Below are 23,264 nucleotides of genomic sequence, written 5' to 3'. Positions count from 1 at the left end.
TTGAAATTAATAGGCTCGTTCTTAGGGGTGCACATGGGTGGGTTGGAATTTTTTTTTGGACTAACTCGAGATTTTGGGTTGATCAGATTGGTGACCCAAATAGGATTCACAACTCGACCCACTATTCTTGGGTTGGATTAGATCGTTAAGTTGTTCAATTTTTTTTTTTTTTAAATTGTTCTTATTTATAATAGATATTGTATTTATAAGTTGTAGGAGATCATTCATATTTGTTACAAACGTTAAATATTTTTGGATTGAGTTATGAACTCTAGTTTTAAGTTAGTCGGGTGAACCTTGTTAGACGAACACGACTCTCCACAATGGTATGATATTGTCCACTTTGAGCATAAACTCTCATGGTTTTGCTTTGGGCTTCCCAAAAGGCCTCATACCAATGAAGAGTGTATTCTTAGATTATAAACCCATGACCATTCCCTAAATTAACCGATGTGGGACTTTCATCATCCAACACCTCCCCTTGAACAAAGCACGCCTCCCCTTATTCGAGGCTCGACTCCTTTGGAGTCTTAGTCATTTTTGACTAACCTGACCGAACAAGTTTCAATTTGAGAACTAAACTTTTGATTTTTCAAAAAATCAACCATCCAAACTGGAAAAAAAAAAAATATATATATATATATAATCCAACTCAACTCTTATGATTTGGGTTGGTTCAAGCTATTCGTCACCGGATCATATAAACACTATTCATTCTTTCTTACTAAGAACAATTACCGTTAAACTATTAATTCATCATTTTGTTAAATCATGTATCGCTATCAATTAAATTGTTACAAATAATAAGAAAAAACTAAACGTGTGTGATATACAAAATAACTCAATATAATTTAGGTCGGGTAATCAAACTACCGTATGAAAATTGACCGTATAAAATTAGTACGCATCCCCCAACTTAACATCATTGATGAACATATGACTAGGGACTCATATGACTAGGGACTACAAGCAAATCAATTATATTAATTATTTATGGTTAAAGGCTCAGTTTAATTATAGATTGCTTCATTTTTTTAATGATCCGATATAATTATTAAATTAAAAAAATGAAAATAAATATTAAAAAAAATCTAACGGTTCGATGTAATTAGGTAAACCACCGTCGGTTGGAAGTTGGTGGACCACCGGCCGAACCGAGGGACCCAATTAGATAGGAATTGCTTGGCTAATAATCTTCTTCATACATATATATATATATATATATGGTAAATTTAGGTCGTACTAAAAAAAAATTTAATATAATATAAAATTTAGCTCCGTCTACCCTTTTAAAAGTCTCACAAAGTTCGCTCCGCACCACGACATGTACGGTAGGATAGCTCGCTTAAATTTATATTAGAAGATATAGGGCAGTCTAGAAGTGGTCGTAAGTTATTATCCACTGTGTCATTAATTTATTAATTTATGAAGTTTAAAATTTATAATATTTATTTAATGATGTATTACGATTAATAATTAAATTTGTTTGTTTAATTAATAATTAAAACGTTTTGGTTTTTTCAATGTTCAAATAAAAAAACGAATTTCTTATAAATTACAATTTTTTTATTTTTTTTGTTCATATAGGATATTGATCGAAACTTTAGTTTAGTATATTAAATTGTTTTTTTATAAGAGATTTACTGGTCTCTAAATCATGCTATTTGAGTCGGGATACATAGAGTACTGTATTTCACTTTCGCCTTTCGATTCTCATTTATCATACATCTCTCAAGTCATTTCACAAAGTCGGGCTAGAGTCAAGCTTAATAGAGTCTTTTTTTCTGTCGATTCTACCAAGCTTGTTTTGTTCTCTCTTGTTTTTTAATTTTATGTTATTTTCTTATAAATTTTTTATAATAACTTTTATTTAACAATGTTTTTTAATTTTAGGTTAAATTTGAAAACATTTGTAACAAATAAAAATAGAAAAAAAAAATTAAATTATAGTTGAGAGTAGTATTTTAAAATTTTAATTTTTAAAATAAAAAGGAAAAATCAAATTATTATTTCGTTGTTTTTGTTATATTTTATATTTTATTTATATTTATTCTTAGTTTATATCATAAACAAAAATAACTCGTGAAAATTGGATTTATAAATTTAATTTTTAAAAACTAATAATAAAAAATTAAATTATTCTCAAAGATATTCACAATAATTTTATTTATACAATTTTAATTTAAATTATATTCATAATTTATATCATAAAATGTTACCAAACTAATTTATATAAATTTATGTTAAACAATTAATATATTATAACATCACCAAAGGATAAATAAATTAACACATGATCGAAAATTAAACTCTATCAGTAATTAAAAAATATGATATTTAATAAATATTTAAAAAATCATTAATTTTTTTCACATAATAAAATATTTTTTTCTTTAAATTTTCTTTAATAAAACTAAAATTCAATAAAATACAAAATAAAAATAATTATACTTTTGTTGAGATTTCGGTTCGTCAACCAAAAACAACTCAGGTAGAATTTAAGATTGTTCGGCCACTAGAGTCGTAGACAATTGAACTGCACGTTTAAACTCTCACATGATCAAACTCTCACATGTAATGTCGCTCTCGTCTTGTAATCTTAGTTTACAACAACACGACCCTCGTATCGTAGCTATCCCGGCTAATTATCATTGACCTTTATAGGGTTAAAAAAGTCAACACTTAATTATTAAATGAAAATTTATATTATAGTAATTAAGTTAATTTCAAAAGATGGATAAATAAAGCATCTAAATAGAATATTCAAAATAGAAATTAGAATATTCATAATATTTTATTTATGTAAAAACGCCGGAACCATTTTTTTTTATATTATTATTTTTTTAACTTAAAAATTTTAAAAATTAATAAAATTATCAGAAAATATAAAAAGGAAAAAGGAAAAATATTTATGGTCAGAGATCCTCGTAATTTTGATTGTAGCGCATCTTGTGAAGCTCAGACGCTTCTTCCTCTCCATTTCCACCAATTGTAGAGAGAGAAGCTCCGAGACGGAAGAGAGAGAAAGAGTGTGCAGAGAAGAACAGTTGTCGTTCGCTTCCTCAGACGACTCAGATTGCTTGTTTCTTCTTCAACGCTTTCAACACTTGTTTGTGAACCACCAACGATTCAAATGCAACCATCAATCAATCTCTTACTCACGACGCCACAACCACCTCCACCACCACCTCTGTAATTATCTCTGCTTCTTGTTCTTGTTCTTGTTGTTCTTATTTACTTCCATGGCTTCCTTTGCTGTTGAATCTCCTTTCTGTACTTGGCTTGTTGCCGCTTGCATGTCCGCCACTTGCTTTAAGGACCATTCCGTTAATGCCTCCATCCGTCATTCTTCCAAAAGATTGACATCCACCTCAAGGAGGAAGCTGCAATCTAAATGTTGTAGTTTCACCTCCCAATTCAATGCTGGATTGGTTTCTTCTTTCAGTGGATTCAATATTCATGGCCTAATGAACTCATGCCTTGCTTTCGAGCCCTGCGATGAGTACTGTAGCAGTAGTTATGCCCTTTCTTCTCTCGCCTCCGTAGGTAATAATGGCTTCTCCTTACTTTTTGGACCTAAGACTCTCCCCGCTAACCGTCGGCAGAAGCGTGCAAATCGGGCTTCACGTTCAGGTGATTGAGTTTTTTTCTTTTCCCGTTCTCGGTTATTTGCTGCGATGTATTTTTCTTTTCACCTGTTCTGTGCTGTTTCTTTGGTGGTTTCTGGAATTTGTATTGCGGTTGGAATTAGTACCTTACATGTCTGTTTTGCTCTTACATGGACTGTCTCGAATCTGCTTGTTTGGCTTGCTGCTTCCGGCTTTTCGCTACCTTGACTGGAACCTTTGGTTTTTGTTTACCTAATTTTTCCTGCTGATTTCTCAAATAGACCTGTTAAAGGAAGGAGCAATTAGATTAATATCGACACTTCTTGGCAAGAATCTGGCGTTATCGAGTTCTTTATATTTTTTTTCCACTCGATTCAGATTCATCTCTTTTTCTTTTCTAAATTTCAACTTCATCGGACGAGTGTATCGAATTAATATGTTTTTCCACCGCCGCTGAATCAAGTATTTATGTTGCAACGCTGTAATCTTTGTTATTTGTCACTGACCCAACTCGTCATGCCCATACCGCTTCTTGTTTGTTATTATTTATTATTTTTTTTGGAGTTCACGAAGTGTTGTTTTTTTGCAGTGTTTCATTTTGCCCATTGTCATGCTTTGTCATGTTTCTCTCTACCACTTACAATCGTAGTTCATGTCAAATGTCATTCGTCATTGGCTTTAATTGGCTCTCACCATTCTGGTCTGCACTTCTCAAACCTGACTAATATACTTCTAAGTTGCCTCAACCCCAAACCTATATTCTTGTGGGTGATCTGACCAGTATACATTACTGTCTGTCCGCAACATAAATAGTCTTGTCATGTATATGTCTTCAATACACTGAAGCTGGTTGTTTCTTAGTCCTCCTGCAAGTATGAAGTTTCCATGATCCTAAAAAGTTGGTATTGAGTTCTGTATATAGTTTAGGTCTGTTCTGTTGGATTCTAATGTCACTGGACCTGAAAAACTTTATTTAGTAGAAACAGGGCAATGTGAAATATTCTGTGAAAAAATGAAAAGAATACTGAATCCGATTGTTGTATTGTCATTTTATTTAAACTTCAGGTGAGACTGTCGCTATAGCTGTTCAGCCAGCTGAAGATGTGGGAAGGAAAAAGAAACACCATACAAAACAAAGAAGAGTAGTTGTCACTGGAATGGGTGTGGTGACGCCTTTGGGCCATGATCTTGACATCTTCTACAAAAATTTGCTGGAGGGTGTCAGTGGAATTAGCGAGATTGAGGCATTTGATTGTTCCCAGTTCCCCACCGTAAATATACCTTCATCTAAAAAATTCCTGAAACCAGCGTTATCTGTTTGCCTGTCTGAATTCTGATTATTTTTTCAGAGAATTGCTGGAGAGATTAAAACTTTCTCTACTGATGGATGGGTTGCACCAAAATTCTCTAAGCGGATGGATAAGTTCATGCTTTACATGCTTATTGCTGGAAAAAAAGCCCTAGAGGATGGGGGATTTACAAAAGAGCTTAGAGAAAAGTTGGATAAAACTAAATGTGGAGTACTGATTGGTTCAGCAATGGGAGGCATGAAGGTAATCCCTAATTCTACGCTTGATACTAGGGGAGTGATTTGGAGGGTAATATTACCAATCTGTGATTTTACCTACTTCCTTCGCATCTGAAAAAGATTACTTCTTGTAAAACTGTTACCTGAAAGGTTTGTTATCTTAATCCTTCTACAGATTTTCTACTCAAAGATACTATAGGATAGCCATTTAATTTTTACTAAGATGGGACAAGATATGCAGCTTTATTTTATTTAATGTTAATTTATTGTTTTCTTAATTTTGAATGTGCTACTGTGGATTTTTTTTTCCCCCATTTATTGTTATTCTTATTATTTATCAAAACTTCTTCCTATTAACTTATATTGAATAGGTCTTTAATGATGCAATTGAAGCATTGCGAATTTCATACAAGAAGATGAATCCTTTCTGTGTTCCATTTGCAACTACAAACATGGGTTCTGCCATGCTAGCTATGGATCTGGTCAGTGAATCCTTTTGTGGATATAGTAAATTAAAAAGAAAAAAGAAGAAGAAACTCTTAAGGTATTGTAGTTATTGATTTCTTAACATTATTGTGAAATACTTATTTTGAAATTGTAGGGATGGATGGGCCCAAACTATTCAATTTCTACTGCTTGTGCTACGAGCAACTTTTGTATACTAAATGCTGCTAATCACATAATTAGAGGCGAAGCTGTAAGTTATCAATTTCTCAGGAACTAAGGAGTGGATTAATCTAGTTTCCAACCTTTTCTCTTTCTCTTGGTATGCGACTTACTTGATTACTTGTGTGTTGGCATAGTTTTTCCAATATCCCAACAAGGCTATTAACTGACTAAAGTACTTTTCAATATATGCATTCTCTTGTGAAGTTTGACTACATGTCAGAAAGCATATTTGCAAATTTCAATAACAAGTGCCTTGGAGGAAGCTAGTTGATAGGCTCCGAAGAATATTTTGGAAAATATGGGTGGTTCAAGTACTGCGCGTTTGAGAGGCCTAGAAACTCTACAAGATTCTAGAGTAGAGACATTCTAGTTCCATCAAGTTCACAGCACACACTTTTCCTCCCTTCCTTCTCTTTCTCTAGCAACATACTGAAAACCCCGTGTTTTTCCTTTTCTAACTGTCTCTACACATAGACTATCATTCCCTTGTATCCATTACAGTCCATACGCACTTCTTCTTTGCTATTATTCGCTCTCCTCCATAAACAAAGCAAACAAGTATTGGCATTCATAAGCAAACGAGTACTTAACTACTGTCTTTTTCTCAGAAGTTCTTACTAGAGAAGTGTTTCATATAAGTATCATAACCAAATCCTATGTTTTCTTGACATCGATTCTCAAGTCAACTGAAATGTTTCCATGTGTTTTATTCTGTTCTTGTTGCATGTAAGAATAATATTGTGATAACTATGCTGTTAAATGAAGTTTAAATGGAGGTGCAAGCGTAGTTTTAGAAGGAAAAAAAGTAACTTAGAAAAGCAACAATTTAAATGTCAGAATTGTTGCTATAGTTTCTGTTTTCTTATGTGCAGGATCTAATGCTCTGTGGAGGTTCAGATGCAGCAATTATACCAATTGGTATGTCTATTTATTATGTAAATAAAGTTTTTAACTCTTTTTGCCTGAGATATTCGAAGTGAATCTATTTTATTTTACTGCTTATAGGTTTGGGAGGGTTTGTTGCTTGCAATACACTTTCACAAAGAAACAGTGATCCTACCAAAGCTTCAAGGCCTTGGGATATTGTAATGTCAGCTTCATTTTTTGTTTCCTTTTGATTGTCTGAATCATAGTTTTTCAGTAAACAAAAACATTGCTCATGAATAAATAAAATATCAACAACCAAGGTCTCTTAAACCTGGGTTAACTTTCTTATCTAATAAACTTAATCTTAACTTGCAAAGAGGTGGAATAAGTCGTTGCAGGATTTAGTTTTTCTTGATAGGAAAATATAATAATTTTTGTTTGGTGTGGTTCTGTGTCGTTTCTCTGAACAAATAGGAAGTACAATGGTGAACATACTTTTAAGCAACACTGGAACTTTCTTACTTAAAAAAAAAAATGCGGCAAAAGTCACCAATAGGTAATCTTTAATCATAAACCTGATGTGCTTGTTATCTCCATTTTGATGCTTAGCATTTTTGTTTCATACAGAATCGTGATGGATTTGTTATGGGGGAGGGGTCTGGAGTTTTGCTTTTAGAAGAATTAGAGCACGCAAAGGTATGGTCAGTGCAATTATTTTTAATGACCATTTCAAATGAATCTTTTCCCCTCATCCTCTAGTTCAATGAAGGACAACTTCACCTGTTTCGCTGGAGTGCCCTCCTGTCCAAAGCTTTACAGCATTTCTCATCCTTGCCTCATTATAGTTTTTCCAACGTCATCTTATTCATAATTTTTCATAATGTTGCTGAAGCCCGTGCATCTATTTGTTGTAAAGTATCTGAAAAAATTTGCTATTTCCTGATTCCACAATTGCAGCAACGCGGTACCCAAATCTATGCAGAATTTCTTGGTGGAAGTTTCACTTGTGATGCTTATCACATGACCGAACCACACCCTGACGGTAATCCTCTATCATTAACTGAGAAATTGATGGATTTTCTTCTGTTTCAAAACAAAATTTGGAATTTTTAATTATGATTATCATTTTGTTTTATTAGTTCAATAACTTATGGGAGTGGGGGATAAAAATATCTGACGGACTTTAACTAGTTGAGTTATGTGGTAAGATTAATTGGATTATTTTTACAATTTTAAATTATGGAATTCCACCAGTTAAAGGGTCTTATTATTTTCTCCAAGTGGTTCACTTTTCTATGGTAGGGTATGCTTTTTACTGGGCTTCATGAACTTCTAAAAAGGAGTTTTTAATGATTTCTAATTGGAGGTAACTTTCAAATCGATTATTAATTTAGGTGGAAAAAATAGTCAATCAATCATTAAGGATTTAATTTTAAAGTAGATTTCTTAACTCCATCTTTAATCATTGAGAGTCCATCTTTTTCATTGGATTTGTATCATATTTTTTTTGTCAAGTAATTTATCCATTCAAATACCAAATGTAACTGGATTTGATGTTTTTTTTTACTAATATGATCGAATTTCCTTAGAAAATTGCCTTACTTTCCCTCAAACGAAAATCAAATCATGGAAGGTTTTACTATGAGTGAGAATGTAAGTTTTTTTTCTTTTTCTTTTTCTTCCTATTTCCTCTCTCTGTCTCTCTTCTTCTTTCTCTAAATAAATTCTTAATTTTTATGTTACAATTAAATGAATTAATTTACTGTGCCATGAGCTTTTCCAGGAGATTTTTATTTTCCTTAACTTAAAGAATTACTCCAGCTATTCAGTGTGAAGAAATTTAACATTGAGATCAAAACACTTGTGTAACACCATAAATCTTCACAACATATTCAAAACACATGGTACATAACTTGTAGCGTGCAAACAACTGTACTTAACTTTTAAGTTGGACGAAAAATTATTATATAATCTGAAAATCAGAGTGAGATATATCTCAGTGTAAGATACTTTGACATGAAAGGAGAATGATCATACAACATTGAAGTCAAATAGATCAGATTATTCCCCATTGGTCCTGTTTATTTGGAGGTTTAAACATAAGAACGGTTATAGTTATGGGTATGATGTTTCTTTCCTTCTTTTGGTTGAAATTGTGACTTGATTTTAAAGGGTGCTTAGAAATCCTTGATTCTCTGCTATTCTATTCCCCTTGAAATCATGGGTTTGGATAAATAAATTAATAAATCTCTACAATGGTAATTTCATAATTAAATTTTCAAAGTTCTATTCTTTTATGAAAATAATCTTATGAGAATGATATGCGAACATTAGCATATAACTTAGTGGTTAAGGCATCCCTACTCAAATCTTAGAGATTATAGTTTCAAATCCCCACCCCTACCTTTGTCATAACCTTTTAAAAAATATTACTAGAATGATATGTGTTCATCAATTTAGGTCATTATACAACTTCAAATTAATACTGATATTACACTTTATTGTACAACTTTTTAACTGTATAATATGTTTTTCTCGATATTTCATAGTTATGAATGCTTCTTCTCTGTTAAGGAGCTACTTAGTTTAGATTGGGCAGAATTTTAACAGACTACTTATTCTAGTAGAACTGGTTATGGATTAATAGAGTCTGTAAATCATTAAAACCATTTAAGCTAGCATGCCAATTTCCTGAGATCAAATATTAAGATAATTTTGAAAGGAGAGAGCCTTCCTCGAGAGAGTGAGACTAAAGGGAGGGAATAGAGAGCGAAGTCTTAGGGTTCTGTCATTGTTGTGTGTGGCAAGAGATTGGAAATGAAGGAGGGTGAGTGGGAAGACGAAGTGGTCCAGTGACCAAATGGGATATTGTTTCCTTCTTTGAGACAAAGAGTTGGGGAGTCTTTTTCCCACCGCTCTTCCCTCAGATTCAAGGCATTTTGTGATCTTGGGGTTGAAGATGTGGAATCTGTGATTGAGGCAAAAATGTGATGGTTGTTCCAAGGCAGAGGAGAGGTAGGTACAAAGGTGGAAGTAACAAGAGGAAGAGGTGGTGGAGGAAAATGTGGTGATGGTGGACGATACAGGTTTATTGCTGACCAAGGCGAGCACAGTAGTTATGGTGTTGGTAATGGTGGTGTTTGCTTTAAGTGCAGGGTGATGGGCATATAGTCAAGGATTGCTACCTGCAAGGTGGTGCAGATAGGTATGCTTGCAGTAGTGGATACTGCTACAGTTGCAGCGAGTGTGGACACTTTGCCTGTGGGTTCAAAGTTGGCTGTTTATCTCACAAATTAGTGACTTGCGTTTACTTTTCTTGCTTCCTGGGGTGTCTTAATCAGTTTCCTTCTCCTTTGGTCTCTGTTTTGACTGGGTCTGTAAGATGATCTTTAAAAGGATTGGGTATCTATAAGTTTTCTTCATTGCCCCCTTGGTGTAGGTTTTTTAAAGGGATATTTTTATCAGGGATCATTTACAAAGTGATGATTAATGGGGGAGGAGTCTTTCTTGATTCGTTGTCTCTTTATTGTCAGGTCCAAGATTTTGTATACAATGCTGGGTTTGAATGGGAAAATGGGAGGGTATATGATTACTTTTGGTGTGGGTAAATGGATGTTTGTTTTTTTCTTTATGATAATTCTATTGGAGCTGGATCACTAGAGGATGGTAGCTCATAAGAAAATGGAAAGTCTATTAGAGGCTCTGTCATTACAAAGAAGATTTTAGGTATATAAAACGTGATGGAGGCGGAGTTGAGTCTATCGAGGGAGAGATGCAACGATTCATGGAGAAGAACATAGGGTGTGCAATGAAGAAACTTGGAAGGATTAGGGGATTGGCGGAGTTGATAAGTAACATTTTGTAGTAGTGTTGGACAAACAGAGTGTGATGGGAGCGTACATCTTTGGAAATGTGTATCTTCAATGGGGAAAATCCAGACAGTTGGCTGCCCACATGGTTGGTTAAGAGGGCACAAAATCTTCTTTACAATCCTTTCTGGCCTAAGATACCTTCTTGAACGGAATGAGATCGAAGGTAACCACACCCCAGATTGATCCCTTGGTGTGGCACCATGACCTTCCCGAGAGAAAGTTCTACTTCTATTGTTTACTAGAGGGAGTGCTGGTCAGATTTTGAAGAGAGACATTTTTAAGAGGATAACTTTCACTAGTGTTTTCCATTTTTGGAGATGTCTAGCTCATAGAATAAGTTTGTGTTGCCGAAGTTTGAGGTTTGCTAATCTCATTTGCTTCATAAATTTAAACCACCTTTTCTATTAAATACGAACTTAAAATATAAATCCTCACTTCACATCAAATGCAAGTTATACAAACCTAAGTTTTTATTACATATTCCTAAACATAATCCAACACCAAGCATTCCAATCCCAAATTTACTAAAATTTATTAAAATCACCATTCAGAGTGTTGACATCCTGTATTATGCTTTATATGACAACTTAAACAGGGGCTGGAGTTATTCTGTGCATAGAGAAGGCATTAGCTCAGTCTGGAATATCTAAGGAAGATGTGAATTACGTTAATGCTCATGCGACATCTTCACTGGCTGAAGACGTCAAAGAATATCAAGCTCTTGTACATTGTTTTGGCAACAACCGTGAGGTTAAACCATGCAAATACAATTTTTACTTCGGTCTAAAATATAAGTTTCTGCATGCTTAACATTGCTATGATTTTGCAGTTAAAAGTGAACTCCACAAAGTCTATGGTTGGCCATCTACTAGGGGCCGCTGGTGCCGTTGAGGCTGTTGCTACCATACAGGTGAGATTTATCAAACGTGATGATTAGAATTGAATAATGGAAGCTTCTCAAATTTCTTTTCAACTGTCTGATTATTCATATTGTGAACAAAGCTGCTGAAAAGCTTATCCATCATACATTTCTGATTTTATATACGATTTTACCTTATCATCATGATTATTAAATATATAGTTTCCAATTACATTTAAGTTGCTGATGTCAGACTACTTCCTGGTACAGGCCATAAGAACAGGATGGATCCATCCAAATATTAACTTAGAAAACCCAGATAAAGGCGTGGTATGTTGCTTGTTATGAGGATCACTTTTTCACATTTTCATGATTGCACATGATCTGATCAATCTATTGCATGATTATGGAAATTGTTTAATCTCTTTCGTAACATACTCCAATGCCAACAAATGACTAACTACAGGACACAAATATACTTGTGGGCCCAAAGAAAGAAAGATTGGAAATCAAGGTGGCTCTGTCCAACTCCTTTGGCTTTGGCGGCCACAATTCATCCATCCTATTTGCCCCCTATAAGTGAAACTCTGAAAACTGAAATGGGAGTCGTCCAGCCTAATGTGTACAAGGTACGTGGTTTTTCTTTTTTTTTTTTCTTCCCCTATTTTCATCTCACTCTTTGGAGGTAAGAATTATGTTAGTGTTTTTTTTTTCCTTAGACCTCAAGCCTCTTTTCTCAACTAGGTGAGCTATGCTTATGTTTGTATGTTTGCGAAAGAACGTAGGAATGTTATTGTGTTTAAAATTGACAGATTCAACGTTTTTTCTTTTTTGTTCTTTTCCTCTTCAATCAAAGTTTGTATAGACAGTCTAAATTCAGTTATGTCTTGCAGTTACTGACTAATGTGGGGATATTCGCAATGGTCTGTTATAATTGTTTCATAAGACACACAGCAACGCAAATCGGTAGGCCGTTCAATTGCTTGTGATCGAGCAGGATACAGGCCAATGATCGTCTGGTTAAACATTAGAACATTTTCCAAACAGTTGTGTAGTACTATGATGATTTTGACGAATTAAGTTAGCTTCTACACCGTTGATAAACAATACCCAAAAAACAAAACAAAACAAAACAAAACCAGGCCCTTCTACTCTGCTGCAATATTTTCCATGTAGATGGAACCCCTAATTGAAGAGGTGTTTTCATTAAACATATCATATGCTTTTATATAGCAATATTTTTCCTCATTGATTTCTTGTACTAAAAGTGGTGCATAAGTATGGGTTCAACAGAGGGTGTTCATCAAACTAAAGAATTTTGGAGATTAAAAAGTGTACATATATTGTACGTAACAATGCCCTGCATTAATGCATGGTGCTAGATTGCACAACATTTCTCATGTCGATGTGAAGATCCCAATACTTTTAATCTCGGTATTTTTTTTGATGTGTTGCTAATACTAGCAAAATGTTATATATCTTTATTTTCAAGATTTAGGTCCTTTCGATTAAAAAAAAAAAAAAAAAATCTTTGAACTTAGAATATCCCATAAATATTTCGAATCAATCCATAGAATTGTCATTTAAGAATTTCATACAAAAATTGAGACTTAAAAAGTAGATGTTTAATAAACATAAAACGAAAATTCAGATGTTCTAAATCACCGCCACACAACATTAGATCTCAATTTTCATCTCAGAATGTGTATTCCAAAGATAATTAAATATAATTAAATACTAATGCAACCATTAAAACTTCAAATCTATAACTAAATATTCGAATGTCACATTGAATAAATAAATTATTCCACAATATATCATAAGTACACAAGCTCCAAACAAAACTGTGACAAAACAATGGAACCCTTCTTCTACTGAAACGGGTGAAAAATATACAGCAACTCATTTGAGATTTTTCTGAAGGAAAAAAAATTATATGTAACCTTAACCTAGACTCATTTGAGGATTAGGGTTTTCTTGCCACCTTTGTTGCGACTCTTCCTAATCTTGGAACCTTTGCTTGACAGAATACTTGAGGCACTCTTGCCTTCAAGTTTCTTTGTCATATTTACCACACTAACCATTCCCTTCCGAGCAGCGGCTCGATGCTCCGGTCGACGGCTCATCATCTTCCGATCAAGAGGCCAATATGCATAAGGTTCAAGCTTGTCCTTCCTCTTAACATCCCCTCCAGCCTTCTTGCTAGCATACTCGGTACCAGTGTAAGCCCACCCAGAGTCTGATGTTCTTTTGCGCTTTTGAATTTTCTTGGAGGAACCATTTGACAAGTGACTCCCAACTTCACTCCTTTCATCTAAATCACGGTTGGAAGCTTTTCTCTTGTTCTTTATTTCATCATCATCATCGGCAATTATTAAACGTCCCTCATCGTCGATCTTCATCTCACCATCCGACAAATCTGTCTTCCGTTTTAGATGCGCTGATGATTGAAGAGCATATCTTGTTCTTTGTTGATCAAGCAAGTCGAGAGGCTCATCTTCCAATTGGTCGGGCAAGCGTTCAAGTAAATTCATGGTTGACCGGTTCTTGGGACTGAAGTGTTCAAAAATCAAGATTGCAATCACCAATCTAGGCAAATGGGAATGCATTACTCTAAATTAAACTTGGAATGAAAATGCAAACGGACCGTTTAGATGTCTTGGATTTGAGGTGTGAGGAAGCCTTTGATGGTCGACTTTTTCTAGCATCCCCATATTCTGAATCACTTTCCCCCAAGTATTCAGCACCACTGTCTTCAGTCTCATCATCACCGACTTCCGAAAAAATTCTTGAATGATTCCATCTACTCATCCTGAAAGTAAACCAATAGTCACAAGTTGAGAAGTTGTAAAATGCAGAAATTTCGAGGGCTTAAAAACAGTGAGTATTGGCGCAGAAATTCCAAACGAAATGCAGCACTTAAAAAGCCATCAATCATATCTTGTAACACTCAGAAGGTTCTTTCCTCCGCTCGATCATCTCCCTACCCACCACCACCATCACCACCACCAAAAGAATAAAGGTTAAAAGAAATTATTGGTAATAGGAGGAAAAAGATCTGATCTGATAAAGTCCGCTGGTCCACTGGTTACCAGTATGGCTAGTAATTTCTAGTGACAACTGTATATTTCTTGATTGACCCCAAGGGGCAGAAACTTTGGCAATGACTTGGGTCCTCTCGGTCATACTAACTTAAAAAGTTCCAGGTTCTAACATTTAGGTGAGCTTCATACCAAAACCCATTGATTCTCCTAAATCCAGCCTTGAGTGGGCGTGGGTGACCGACCCATGGTATAGAGCAGGAAGGCTCCAACTCCCGGTTATCGAAGAAAAGAACAAATATATTTCTTCATGTTAAGTGCATAGACTAGAGTCCCAACAAACCTTTTCGTTAGTGAAAACTATTCATTTATCAACAAGCACTATGCACAAAATAGCGCTATGCACGCATTGAAGTACGTAACCATTAGATGAACTGTGGGATATACCTGGATGTTGCTTTCGACACCATAGACCTAGCCCCCTCAGATTTAACCTTCTTTTCTTTCCGTTCTCTGATCTGCATACCAAAACCATCCCGTAGTAAGAATAAACCCGTACACAATCTTTTTGTTCCGTGATTCTACATAAGCCTCTATGTTTCTCAATCCAGTACTAAGTTTACAACTAACCTTCCTAATGTTGGTAAGAAGTTTCATGTGTTCTTCAGGCATCACAACCTTGACCGCATCCAAGCCACATTTTCTGACAAGCATTTCAAGTAACTGCTTAACCTGGAAAATTAACAGATGAAAAATGTAAATTCGGACCCATCAGAATGCAAAAGAACGATTCCAGAATGAACTTATAAAAATACCAACTTTAGCTTTGAAGTGATTTTTTGGGCCATCTTGCCACTTAAGCAAGCCTTCCACCAAACTCGATAAGTGCATCTGCAACACTTCACCGTTTGATTTGGCCACCAAAACCTTTAAAAATCCCAAATTGGCCTGCAGAAAATGAGAGTATAAATAAAACTAAAGAGATATCAAAAAAGATACAAGCAAAAGGGAGAAAGGAATGCTGACTTTGATTATTTCTCTGTTCTTTCTTTGGAGAAGCAAAAAGGTAGATGGCAGCAAATTGCAAGCTGCTGAAACTAGATCTGAGAATTCATAAGCCAAGCGAGCTAATCCTTTTATTGCAGCACTGATCATATGTGGAGTTTCACCAGCAAGACCTCCAGCTACCTGAGATATTAATATTTATAATGGCATTATATCAATTGATATTGAGTCAATTTAGCTAGATGGACAGTGGGAGGGGTTGTGGTGGGGAGGATAAACCATTAATGTTGTTCACATGAGAAGTAACTAAAAAAAAGACTTGGAAACAATTTACCATATTGAAAAGCTGATACAGATAGTCTATCTTTCCACCTTTGTTATCGTCCATACATGCATGACCAATCTGAACAAGAATATCATAAGCTCTGTTTCTTGTTTTCTTATTAGCCTGAAAGATAAATGCACGAGACAATTAGCACTTATAACAAAACATTCATGAAACAACAATACACGAGTTAAGAACAACACAAGTAACATGTTGAAACAAGCTGAATGTCATTATGTAGATAACGTACAATTCAGTAAGAGAAATCCCAAAAGCTCATAGTAGTTTCAACTTATATGAGGTCAGTCACAAGCTGTACTAAAAACAATAACTAATTTCAAACACCATATAAGTTCTGCTCCTTTTCGTGGCCTTTTGTTTTCCCATGTAATCTTTCACTTTATTCTCAACGGAAGTCAAGATTTCTTGTAAAAAAAAATTCTGACACCATATACCCTCTAGATTGAGCTTATATGGTACAATGTAACAATCTGAAGGCAAGCAAACCTTCCATGGTAATCTATGCCACCGAGAAATTAATAAAAAAGTATTACATGCAAGTTTTGTTTATCACATTAGTAAATAGAAATCTTCTGATCACAACATAGATAATACAGAATTTACCCCAAGTACAGAAATCATGAATCTTATTTCCTGCTGGAAAAGAAACTGAGTAGAGATGAAAATTAGAAAAGCAGGTAAACAATTGGAAATAAGAATAAAAATGCATTGAACATTTTTTATTTTTTAGTTTGTTATGACGACAAATGAAACGTCCTACAACCTTATGACGATCATTTCAAGAAAAGAACTACAATTCTTCAATAAAAAGGTCATTTGCAAATTTTATGATAGGGCGGCAATAAGCCTTTCAAAGTAAAAAAGAAAATGAAAATTTTCTTAATACAAGTATGAATTTTGTCGAATTAAATCTTTTTTGAAAAAAAAAAGATGAAGGAATATCACTAAAATGATTAATGACAGAAGTATTCAGAGAAGCAAATAAGTAAAGGAAAAAAGGATGTAACCGAGTCTAAAATAATCGTCTTCATTCTCTTTCAAAAAGATGGCTCTTGCCACAAATGCCTTAATATAAGTATTGCCAAATTTCACGATTAATAAACTATTACTTCTCTAGCTTCTACCAATGCCCCTACAAAATCCCTACGTAAGTAAATTTAAGAAGAGGTTGCCCTCATTAACATCGAAACATTATAAATCTGCTCCAGAAGTAAGCAAAACAATGAAGAAAACATGAGAAGACAAGCAATATCATTATTAATGCCTCCACAACTAAAACATCCATAACAGAATCAAACAATTTAGAAGATCTTCTCTGCAGCATATCATTCAAGTTAATTTTCTGTCTGCAACACTCCAAACATTCAACAAATTTTAAACTTAGATCATCATACAATCAAAACCAGTCTAAAGGAAAATAAATAATTACAAAAATTATTTTTTAAAGATAACTGAGAAGTATTTGCAAAAAAAAAAAGTTACAGTAATCAAATTTTGATTAGACTTGGTTAAAGAAAAAGAGAAAACTGAAGTGCACCACAGATACAAATTTTCTCTTCACGTGCCAAATGCACGTACATAAATAATTTAGAAAATCTTAGTCATGATAAAGTACCAACTGAAATTATTCCATCGTCATCAAATAGTAAAAATCCTAGAAGAAGGTAGACTGACACATAAAAAGCCATATAATTCAATTAGAAGGAGGAAATATTATAACATGAAGAGAAAAAAAATAGAATACCTCTTTGAGCGCAAGTATTATTTCAGTCAAAAATGAACTAATGATGTCATGCCGTCTCAACCCTGAATCCTCCTGAGGGAATCAAAAGTACCAAATTTGAAATCACAACGGGTTGGGAAATATTTTAGCAGGCTAGCATAATGCAGCTTCTCCAAAAATAAAATATCAACCATACTTACCTTCGTAATGTGGACAATCAGAAAGTATAGACAATCGAGTCTGTGACGTTTGGCAGAAAAATGGCATAAAGGCAACACTTCAATCATAAGTGTAAGCAATTCATCGAACTTTGAGGAAAGGAACTCATCAGAATTCTGATAATACAAATTAAAACAATAGAAGTACATCAATTACCAATCCTAAAATATACAGTAAGAGCACATACATTAAAAAATCATTGAATGTTACATAGACACCATATTCGGTAACCAAAACCTTATTCAGGTAGGTTAAACTAACCAGACAAATTCCAATAAAATGCTAAGCTTTTTATGACAATCTAGTATAAAAACCGTGAAAATGATTCTTTATTCAAACAAATACTGAGAAAATTACGATAGTAGGCATTGTGAACACAAGAAATACCTTGAGAATAGCTGAGAGAACCTTATATGCCTTCTTCTGTATCAAAGCTTCACAATCCTACAATTCAGGATGCGTAACTATGTATGAAACTAAATAATATCAAAGAATTCTATGAGACTTTTGACAAGATGTTCGATTTTTCCATAGAAATATACTCTCTCACCAAAAACATAATGAAACAGTACAGAGCCAATACCTGTTCTTTTAATGCAGATTTTACTGCAACGAATAAAACATCAATCTCTTTGGAATTCAGTCCAGGCAAAAAAGATACAGCGAAGTCATACATTTGGGCCCTGCAGTCAAGGTGAAAGACTTGTTAGGAAGTTAAGGGCTACAAACCTCCAATATATAGGGCATACAAAATAAGTAACTGAATCTACATGCTCATCTAGCGAAGACAAGGAGCTAGCCAATGCAAATATTGAAGGAAGCATACCTCATGAGAGAGGGTGAACTTGCATTTGTGGGATCATCAATCTGCATGGAATTGGAAACTTCTGGCTCTACTTTTTTAGCTTCCTGGGTCAGCTTCAAAAGCTTCCTCATTGTCCTTCCGAAGAGATTTGACACAACACCTTTATCTGATATTGAAGAAATTTCTCCAATTGTGGACTGCACATATTTCAAACAGAAGTGGTATTGAAATAATAGAATATACACAATATCCAGGCCGTTAGGAAACAATCGAACTCCAAGACAAGAAGAAATGAAAGTCACTAAAAGACATGGCAAATACAAAATAATTATCAGCAACTATCTCAAATATGATGCAACTGAAGTAAGCCTATACATCACCCAGACAAGCCATCACAAATCACAAGTTATTTTCATTTTTCAAACAACAGAAGGATACCTGCAAATAACCACCATCTTTTGAAGATGTTAGAAAGATGTCTGACAAAGTAGACAGTAACTCGGGCGAAGAGGACTTGAGTACAGATAGGTTACTTTCCGCCACCTTTCGGGTATAATGAGACATAGCAAGCTTGCTGGCCATGTCCACTTCAATATCAGACTCATCATTCTTTCCTTCCAGCACTCTCTTATTCTGTTGGATGAGAATCTGCAGACTTGAACATATTATACCTCGAACATCAGGTTCCTCTTTAAGAGCAATGCATAAAGCTTTTTGAAGATCCTTAAAGCTTTCAGCAGTATCCAAAGGATAATTGCAAAATGAAGGCAGCAAGGACCAGAAAGAGTAAACAAGCGAATCCATACTCCTCAATGAAAAGACCATGCCCTGTTGCTCAAGCTGCAAGAGATGAAAAAGATGAGACTACATTTCAAAAAAAAAACTAAAAGGCTCATGCCTAGACAAGGAAATATCATACCCTTTGTGACTTCCGCTTGATTTCTCCTATCATACCCAAAATGGTCTTCGTGAAATAGCTCAAATGAGCACCAACAGTGTATTGCTTCAATATTGGAAGGAGCCAAATATTGATCTCTGATAGGTTTTCTGTGTCCAAATTAAAAGGTACAAGATCCAAGAAACTTTGAGGTCCCATCGCACCAAGAGCTGATCCAAGGCATTCATGCAACTGAGTTGTGGAACAAGCATTGGTTAAGAGTAACACAAGAGAAAGAATAGATAATAAAATGCACAAAAGAAATCCATTCCCAAGGAGGCTGAAACCAACAGCTAGACACCCAGTAAGTTACATTCCAACAAAAGCCGCAGACAACATAATCCCATTCCTAACTTTTTACCTCTGATTGCTTTGAAAACTCTATGAAAGATATGAGATAATCACCAGAAAGTCTCATTGACAAAACTAGGATTACAGTATAAATGGCACACAGTGTCTGAACTACATCATTGTCATACCAACTGGTATATCCTTTTTAAGCTTACTTTTTCTTCTATGCAAGTTTCTTGTTTTCTATATTTGGCTCGGCCTCCTTTTATGAAAGTACATAATGAAAGTTTGATCTCATTATAAAGATAAAATAAATAACATACGTGAATATTTGTTTATTAGTCTCAGGGAAAGAGAAGAACACATCTAGGACATAATTCTCAAACGCTCCATCATCAGACCCAATAATAAATTTTAAATATTTCTTGGACATGATGTAGCAAATAATGAACTTACAAGATTGAGCCAATTAGTGATAACCAGTGTAGAATGTAGCAAATAAAAGCAGACAAAAGAGATACGTTCCCCTTTTTCAACACAAGTGACACAAAGATTGAGGAAGAAAGCATGTATTAAAACAATACGAGAGAAGTAAATCCTTGTGGCCATCAAACCCATACCCACATCAAAAGGACCAGAAAATAATATGGGAAACAAAATGAAAAGACCGGGCAAATACTTCCCATTTGGATTCTGAACTACGGATGCTAAACAATAAAACCTAAGAGAATCTGTGACAAAAATTAATAACCAATGTATAAATTATTTGGCGTCCTTAACTCAGGGAGGAATACCTCTTTCCGGAAGGGGAAGTCTTCATCTGGCAATTTCTGCATGTTTGCTAGGCTATTAAGGGCTCCTTTCAGGAAGTAAGAAGAATATTTCCCTGCACAATAATAAACCAAGACCTTTTCACATTGAAAAATGGACGACAAACCATACAAAGGAAATGATAATTTTAGTAACATGTTCAACTGATGAGTGAAGAGGAAATTCAATAAGATCAAGTAGTTCAAGAATACCTAATTTATCAAACATGGCTGAAACAACTTGAAAAGCCAAGTCAAAAACAGCAGTGTAATGATAATCAAGTAAACTTCCTATAATAGCACATAGTTTTTCTACTACGGTCGGCCCAGACCTCCTTGGCTCCACGTTTTCAGTCGTCCTAATCTGATCCACACCCTTTCTGATCAAGTCTTCATCAATACAAGCACTTATCAGATTTTTCATAGCATCCTGGGCAGAACGGATTGCCTCCTCGTGATCAGATAGCATAATATCTGTCAATCCGACATGAACATTACAAATTAATTGCATTGTTTTCCACAAACAATGAAGAAACGAGTGTGAACTTAACTATAAGTTTTAAAGCAAGCATTAACCTTTGAGTGCATTGAAAGCAACAGGGAGCTTAACTACACATATCTGCCTATTAACATTATAAACTTTTTGCATCCCAACATTAAGCAGGCGAGCTGTGAAAGCCAGGCCATCTGCAGATGTTTCGCTCGTAGAAAAAGATAATGCCATAGAACATAAAAGATCAAGCAGTACTTCCGCAGAAACATCAACAGTTGGGTGGAGACAAAGTGAGTTCAAACTATCCGTAATGCGCTTAGTAACAACAGGTTGGTGCAGCTCCAAAAGAGTTTTGTAGTATTTAAGTATGTTAGTAATATACTTCATTGACATGAGAGGTAGACACTCCCGCAAAGCCTCCAAAATAAATAGAACCTCCTGAGCTCCTTTAGGTCTTTCAGTAGCCGTCGGGTTTGAGCCACCCGCGAGTAAGAGAGATTTTTCAAGAACATTGGTGATCCCTTCGCTAGCAGAGGGGAGGAGTGACGTTCCCTGAACTTTTAACAAGACATCCCGAAGACAAATGTGCGATTGCCTTCTAACCTGTTCAGCCACAAATAGTACTTCATTCAGATAGCAAACATACAAAAACCATTCAAATTGCCCAATACACAAAGAGGTCAAAACACCAGGATTTCAAGTACGCGCATTTTTTTTAAAAACAAATCCAAATGATCGTAAGCAGTGAATCGGATAAGAGTTATAAGAAATCACCTTAGGGCGCGAATCAATTGCGAACCCAAGAATAAAACCGAACAAATTAGACACATCCGACCAGTTGACAGCATTCCTAACAACCACCAAATGCGAAACACAATTAAGTCCGAATGTAATCGCACCGGGTGTCAACGACGGTATACGAAGAACGCGAATAAGAAGGCCAGACAAAAACTCCTTCTTCTTATTCAAAATCGGAGGGGAAATTCGCGGGAGAAGCAGAGACAGAATGGTAAGGAGCGCGTCAAGAAGATGAGGCGGCGGGTCAGGCTCAGAGGAGATACGGTCTAGAGACGAGCAGGAGGCGCCGAAGTAGGCAACTGGAGTGGAAGGAAGACTCTGGTCTCTGAGCTCCTGAGCCATGGCGCCAATGACGGCGCAAACATGCTGATGATTTTCATTGCTGGAATTGCTGAAACGTGAGAGAATCAAGTCACAGAAATCATTGTTGGATTCAAATTCGAAGGATGCCTCCATCTCAAGGCCTTCCATGGCCATAATCGGTGGTTTGAAAGTGAAGAATAAACCCTAGGCAGCGCGCAAGGAAACCAAGCAGTGCCAGGGTTTTACTCTGATACCGTTGGTTTCATGTTTCAGAGCTTATAAGCAATTACGAAATCAAAAGAACCGACAAACCGAATCGAATTTTCTCAACCGGACCGGAGTTCGTGGTTTTTTACGGTTTATTCGATTGAAAACCCGAAAAAACTCAATTCGGTCTAGGTCTATTACATGGATATAGTCTTTTGGCCCATGGGCTCGTTAGCCCATTAGGCCCAACTATTTTGTTAAGTTTGGCCCAATTCATATTTATTAAATAAATAATAATAATATTAAAATAAATAGAACCGATTTAATTTTTATTCATTAAAAAGTATATTATGTAATATGCTTAAAATTTAAGTTTCTTATTTTATTCAATAATCCATATTAATAATTATCTTTAAATGTATTTAATAAAACTTATACACAATCAAACTGAAAAATTAATTATACATTATATTTAAAAAAATCAAATATAATTTATTTGTCCAAAATAAAATACATTCATTTCAATGATTTGACAACTCATTTATAAATCATTTAAAAATGAGAGATAAAAATATATTTATAAAATAAAATAAAAATAAATAATGAAAACATAAATCCACATGCAAAATACAAATAATTGAAAATTTTAAAATAAAAAATAATAATAATAAACGAAAAAAATAAATCAATGTCATTATAATTTATTTTTTTAATGTACGTGGAAGTAGACACGATATTTTAGCTAAGAATATATAATTATTTAAATTATGTTCGGATTCACTCATTCAATATTTTATTTTATTTTTACTATTCATAAATATATATATATATATATATATATATATATATATATATATTTATTGGATAAATAAAGATTAAATATA

At 34.6% G+C, this 23,264-nt stretch overlaps 2 protein-coding genes across 3 annotated transcripts; one reads left to right on the top strand and one right to left on the bottom strand.

Annotated features, from left to right (window-relative positions):
• The first annotated feature begins 2,944 nt into the window (after nucleotides 1-2,944).
• Nucleotides 2,945-12,651, top strand: LOC111485587 (3-oxoacyl-[acyl-carrier-protein] synthase II, chloroplastic-like). Of its 2 annotated transcripts, XM_023132528.1 has the most exons (15): nucleotides 2,945-3,192; nucleotides 3,446-3,633; nucleotides 4,674-4,879; nucleotides 4,958-5,161; nucleotides 5,508-5,618; nucleotides 5,738-5,833; nucleotides 6,678-6,723; nucleotides 6,811-6,890; nucleotides 7,300-7,368; nucleotides 7,630-7,714; nucleotides 11,140-11,294; nucleotides 11,374-11,454; nucleotides 11,674-11,733; nucleotides 11,870-12,032; nucleotides 12,297-12,651. In XM_023132528.1, the coding sequence occupies exons 1-14, from the start codon at nucleotides 3,134-3,136 to the stop codon at nucleotides 11,984-11,986; spliced, it is 1,557 nt and encodes a 518-aa protein (XP_022988296.1). In that variant the 5' UTR covers nucleotides 2,945-3,133; the 3' UTR covers nucleotides 11,987-12,032; nucleotides 12,297-12,651. The 2 variants fall into 2 exon arrangements, with proteins under 2 accessions (XP_022988296.1, XP_022988295.1); XM_023132527.1 differs by having other exon boundaries at nucleotides 2,945-3,633.
• A 516-nt stretch (nucleotides 12,652-13,167) lies between these two features.
• LOC111485586 (RRP12-like protein) lies at nucleotides 13,168-22,434 on the bottom strand. The gene is made up of 18 exons (XM_023132526.1): nucleotides 21,847-22,434; nucleotides 21,156-21,675; nucleotides 20,793-21,053; nucleotides 20,565-20,656; nucleotides 19,462-19,671; nucleotides 18,981-19,382; nucleotides 18,564-18,739; nucleotides 18,321-18,420; nucleotides 18,125-18,181; nucleotides 17,719-17,853; nucleotides 17,540-17,611; nucleotides 15,784-15,897; nucleotides 15,471-15,632; nucleotides 15,264-15,392; nucleotides 15,075-15,176; nucleotides 14,892-14,962; nucleotides 14,051-14,215; nucleotides 13,168-13,956 (listed from the first exon to the last, which is right to left on the bottom strand). Exons 1-18 carry the CDS (start codon nucleotides 22,345-22,347, stop codon nucleotides 13,359-13,361), a joined length of 3,867 nt encoding a protein of 1,288 aa, XP_022988294.1. The 5' UTR covers nucleotides 22,348-22,434; the 3' UTR covers nucleotides 13,168-13,358.
• Between the last annotated feature and the right edge of the window lie 830 nt (nucleotides 22,435-23,264).

Source organism: Cucurbita maxima, unplaced genomic scaffold (genome assembly GCF_002738345.1).
Source record: "Cucurbita maxima cultivar Rimu unplaced genomic scaffold, Cmax_1.0 Cma_Scf00010, whole genome shotgun sequence".
Lineage (NCBI taxonomy): Eukaryota > Viridiplantae > Streptophyta > Magnoliopsida > Cucurbitales > Cucurbitaceae > Cucurbita > Cucurbita maxima.
The sequence above is the reverse complement of the archived record's forward strand: the minus strand, read 5'-3'. Positions and strand labels throughout refer to the sequence as shown.